This window comes from Zingiber officinale, chromosome 10A (assembly GCF_018446385.1).
Source record: "Zingiber officinale cultivar Zhangliang chromosome 10A, Zo_v1.1, whole genome shotgun sequence".
In the NCBI taxonomy this organism is placed as follows: Eukaryota; Viridiplantae; Streptophyta; class Magnoliopsida; order Zingiberales; family Zingiberaceae; genus Zingiber; species Zingiber officinale.
Genome location: NC_056004.1, coordinates 22,448,286 through 22,453,956, shown reverse-complemented (window position 1 = coordinate 22,453,956; position 5,671 = coordinate 22,448,286). Strand labels below are relative to the sequence as shown.

At 35.4% G+C, this 5,671-nt stretch overlaps 1 protein-coding gene across 1 annotated transcript; it reads right to left on the bottom strand.

The window, feature by feature from the left end:
- Positions 1-1,600: 1,600 nt before the first annotated feature.
- On the bottom strand, positions 1,601-2,773 carry LOC122026508. Its single transcript, XM_042585249.1, has one exon. It carries the CDS (start codon positions 2,771-2,773, stop codon positions 1,601-1,603), a length of 1,173 nt encoding a protein of 390 aa, XP_042441183.1.
- Positions 2,774-5,671: the final 2,898 nt, after the last annotated feature.

Sequence of the window (5,671 nt, the reverse complement as noted above, 5' to 3'; positions counted from 1 at the left end):
GTGGTTGTCGCACAGGTTTAGCATCTTCTTCCAACAAAATCCTATGTGTACAAATAGAAGAACTAATCCCTGTTAAATCTGCGAGAGTCCACCCAATCGCCTTTTGATTATGCCTCAAAACATTCAACAATCTCTCCTCCTGTACAACATCAAGATCTTTAGAAATAATAACTGATAGTTGTTCATCTTTCCTTAAATAAGCATATTTCAAATGGCTCGGAAGAACTTTCAACTCCAACTTTGGTGGCTGCAAAACAGAAGGAAGTGCCTTTCCAGATTCAACCTCAACTACACAGACTCCCTCACAGTCCTTTGTCTCTGAAGCAGAAACATACTGATCCAAACTGTCACTGCATTCTGTACTCAGATCATCCCCAAAGTTATTAAAAAGAGCAGCACATTCCAGTAAGTAACCATCTAAACTATCTTCCAATTCATCAAATAACTCTATACTCAACAAAGAGTGATCCTCTACTGTATATTTCATAGCATCCAAAATGTTATACTGAACTATAGTTTCACCAAATTCCATTGACAGAGTTCCAGCATGAACATCAATTTTAGTCTTTGCTGTCTTCAAAAATGGTCTTCCCAAAATAATTGGCACATGACTTGATAAGGTGTCACCCTCCCTATCCAAAACATAGAAATCTGCAGGGGAAATCAATTCCTTAACCTTAACCAACACATCTTCAATCACTCCTACTGGATGAGCAAAACTTCGATTTGCCAATTGGATCACAACCCCTGTTGGCTGAAGAGGACCAATTCCAAGAGCCTGAAACACTGATTTCGGCATTACATTAATGGATGCCCCAAGATCCACCATAGCATCTTCAAAATAGTTTTCTCCAATTTTACACGGAATAGTAAAAACTCCCGGATCCCTGCATTTTTGCGGCATAGCCTGAAATAATGCAGAAACACTTTCCCCTGCACTAACCAGCTCATCACCCTTAAACTTCTTCTTATTAACACATAGATCCTTCAGAAATTTTGCATACTTTGGAATGTGTTTGATTGCTTTCAGTAGAGGGATGTTTACTTCTACTCTACTAAAAATTTCCATCATCTCTTGAAATTCTCTAGACTTTTCAATAACCTTACCCTTCCCAGGTTTTACCAACCTTTGAGGAAATGGTAACTGAATCTCTGTCTGCTTCTGTTCCACCACTGGAATCTGCACTGCAATGGATTTAGGAACAGAACCAAATTTAATCTGCAAATCTGAATCCAAATCTCTTGAACGCTCAGCTGAATCTTCCTGTTTATTCTCAGAAACATTTTTCCCATTCCGTAGAGTGATAACACTCACATTTCCTCTTGGATTTGGAATAGTTTGGGAAGGCAGCTGGCTTGAGGTCTGTAACTGAGTTTGTCCCTGTGCAGACACCAATTGACTCACTTGTCTTTCAATGTTCTGTAATGCTGCATCAGTCCTCTGTTGTTGCTGAATTGAATGAGTACACTGCAATGAAAGCTGTTGTTGATGAAGCATCATTTGCTGCATAATCTCTTTCATGTCTTGTACTGAAAAATCAGTTTGAGTTGAGGGAAAAGACTTTCTTGGCTGCTGAAATGATGGAACAGGTTGCTGAAACTACTGAAATGGTTGTATTCTGTTCGGAACTGTGCTATTGTAAAACCCTGGTGGTCTCTGATTTCCTGAAAAATTGTTATTCTGAATTTGTTGTGGAAAAGGCTGCTGAACAGCTGAAATATTTCCATACCTCAGATTTGGATGATCTCTCCATCCTGGATTATAAGTAGGTGACATAGGATCGTACTTAATTGGTTGATTACTTTGCTGATATTGTGGACGATTAGGGAAGACGCTAGCTGCTGCTACGGATTGCTCAGCTGCTGAATTGCATCCATCTGATTGCAAACTAGGACAAGTATCTGTTGAATGCCAACTACTGGCACAGAATACACATATTTTTATTGCCTGCACAGGCTCCACAACTTGATGTTGAAATTGTTGATTCCCTGTCATCTGAGCTGTTGCCAACTCAATTCTATTCAACATTTCCTCTAATCTACTCTCAATTCTACTCTGTCCTGGTTGTAAAATCTGGGCTTCATGAACACCCCTTGCTACCATAGGTCTTGTACCAAATTGCTGGTAATTTGCTGCCATAGTTTCTATCAACTCCCTAGCATCATTAGGTGTCTTATTCACTAAAGCTCCTCCACTAGCAGCATCTATCATGCTCCTATCCATGAGTAATAACCCTTCATAGAAATATTGAATTAACAATTGATCACTTATTTGATGTTGTGGACATCTTGTGCATAACCTTTTAAATCTTTCCCAATATTCATGAAGTGTTTCCCCAGTAGCTTGCTGAATTCCACAAATGCTTTTCCTAATCGATGCTGTTCTAGATGCAGGAAAAAATTTATCCAGAAATACTCTCCTCATATCACTCCAACAAGTAATAGTCCCTGAAGGTAAATAGAATAGCCAGTCTTTAGCTGCATCAGCCAAAGAAAATGGAAATGCTCTCAGTTTAATATCTTCCTCTGAAATTCCCTGAGGTTTCATTGTAGAGCATACCACATGGAATTCCTGTAGGTGCCGATTTGGATCCTCACCTGAATGTCCATGGAATTTAGGCAACAAGTGTATAATACCTGATCTTAATTCAAAATCAACTTCTAACTCAGGATACTCAATGCAAAGAGGTTGATGTGAACCATCAGGAGCAGCCAACTCCCTCAGTGTACTGCCATGACCAAGTACCATTCTTCTTGAAGGATCTGCAGACATAGAGCTAGAAATAGAAGACTATCCTTTCTGAGCTCTATGTAATATATGGAAACTCCTTTCAATTTCTGGATCAAGCTGAACCAAATCTTGTTTGTTTTTCCTGGTCATCAACTGTGCTCTACTCTATCAACTGAAACATCAGATAACAAAATACTAGAGAGTAGATATCAAACTAAGAATTAACAACCACCATTAGGTCCCCGGCAACGACACCAAATTTGATAACCAAAATTAGTGTCGTTAAAATCTTGGTTTCAAATGTTAACTAAAGTCTCCTTCACCCTAAATTGGTAAGTAGACTCCAAGATCGATTCGCAAAGACTTCACAGTGCTATTAATTCATCAATCTGATTTATTTCACAGCTGCTATGGAGTTTCCCTTGATAATGCAAAGCCAATTTGACTAGAAATTCCTGCCCGCATTTAAGTTTCCATGATCAACATTTTTAAAAGATGAATGATTATTAAAACCAAGTTCTGGAAGCATCTATTTAACCAAAAACATTACTTATAAAATTCTGCTTAAAACTGAAATTGAATCTGACGAATTAAAACCAGAAGAAACAAACTAAAATCACATAGTAATTACAAAACTCTAATTCAAAGTCAAATGGAACCAAGAGTAGAAGTTTTGCATCTAAGATCAGATTATTACCTACAACCATAAGCAAGGATAAGATGATCCACGATATTAAACCAAAATGACACAAGTGAAACTAACAGGAAATTCTTACGAAGAAAAGAACCGAATTAAATCTGAAGAAAAGAAATAGAGTATAGATCTAATGAGCTGGGATCCCCTAAGCACTCACAAAGCTAGGAAACCTACAACCAAACTCTGATGAAGTATTCTGATCCAGATCTGGATTGTAACTAACCCAGCCCTTCCAACTCCAGATCTGGAAAACGAGTCTCAGTGAATCTGCATTTTCTCTTCCGGATCAGTGGCGACTGCAGGAGAGTGTTGAAGATGAACTCCACTCTCCACTCCGTTCTCCCGTTTCTTCCTTTTCCAGAGAAAAAATCACCGACCCCTTTCTACAGCTTCCCTCTCTAATTTATAGTGTTTCCAGAACTTAGATCTCTTGTACGGTCCAGATTCTCCAAAACTCGAATCCCACGGTCTAGAAACTCCACAGCTTGAATCTGAATGAAAACCTCCTCTTCAATATTCTACAAAGATTAATTAAAATTGTCAACAAAATACCCCGTACTTGCATTTCCATATCATAATTCCAAATAACGACTAGAGTTATTAAACATAATGAAAATGCACTTAAAACTTGATGAAAGAATAAGATTCCGAAGAGAACAATTAAAAATGATTAACCACAAATAAACTCTATCAAACACCCAAGAAGTACCAATAGATTTTGGGTTCCTAAGAGTGTATTCTCTACTCCCTAAATAGATTTAGAGAGTAACAACTCTAAATAGAAGGGTGGTTAACCCAACCATGACTAAGTTGGCACTTTGGGACATTTTCATGGAAATATTACACCATGAAAATGAAGGTTTATATCTTTACTCTTGAAGAGTAAAAATGTGTCAATAAAAATTTTAAGATTTAACTTAATTAAATTGGCACAATTAGGATAGAAGTTAAAGAAATGTCAAGTTGGGATGTTGACATTTTCTTAGGGAGATAAGGGCAACTTAGGCTTATTTTTAATTTAGTGATTAGTTGGTAGTACTTAGATATAAAGTCTAAATATTTTATTTATGCTAAAATCATCATGATTGTGTGCCCTATCACATGCCATGATATTTTGCATTTATATATCCATATGAAAAATGTCATATGTCATGTCATACATGCATCATTTATATATGATAATTTTTTTTGGTGAATATATATTTGATGTATATCATGATTATTATCATGTATTATTTTTAATTCTTTGTAATTAAGGACAATGACATCAATTGACATCCTAAGTTAGATGATCAAAGTTTAAATGTCTAGTTAGAAATACATGATTCCTTAGTTTAGGGAAAACCTTTGTTACATCTCACAAAAATCATAAGATTGACTTGTTTGTGTATTGAGATACATTAGATAAAAGTGAGATATTAAAAAGATAAACAAAACTCAAGATGTTGATTTATTGCATCTTTTTAAGTTTTAGTATCATCAAAATATGAAATTATATGAAGTCTAATCATGGGGAAAGAAAGTGTACAAGTCATGTGCATTTAGCCCAAAAATCATGGTTGGAAATTTATTTTTAAAAATTATTTCAAAATTATTTGGAAAATCTTGGTGAAGTCTATCTTTTAATAGTAACCCCTATTGATTAGTTAGATACAAAGTAAAGTGAAATATTAAAATTTTTCAACGATTTCCAATTATGTATCAATCTTTGAAAATGAGAGTTATTTTTATAGAAAACTATTTTTTCTTAATAGTATATAAATAAATAATGATTACGTAAAATTTTATGATTTTTTGATAATCGTAGAATTATTTATGAGTTTCTGAAATTGGATCTAAAATTGAATTTAGAAAATCAAAAACTACAATCGATCGAGTGATCGATTGGGACATGTCAATCGATCGGGTGATTGATTGATAATGGGATTTTGACGAGCAAAAGTCCTCTGGATCGATCAGCTGATCAATTAAGACAACAGTAATCGATTAAAACTCAACTTCAATTAATTAAGACATGCCGGAATCAATTGGTACTGAAACCAATCGATTAGCATGCCTGATCTTGGTTAAAATGGTCTGATTTTAGTCTATTAAGTCATGTTTAGTCGTGTTAACCATTCTTAACCCTAAGAAATGCATTGACAAGTATTTAATGGTCACTTTTTTGAATGAAAACAAGAAAGAAATGGTTAAAAGAGACCAATTTGAAGTTTAGGAGGAGATTTGAATTCAATGTTGAATTT

Bases quoted from the DNA above. Each gene is read 5' to 3' on its own strand.
- LOC122026508 (XM_042585249.1), bottom strand. From the start codon at position 2,773: ATGTCTGCAGATCCTTCAAGAAGAATGGTACTTGGTCATGGCAGTACA.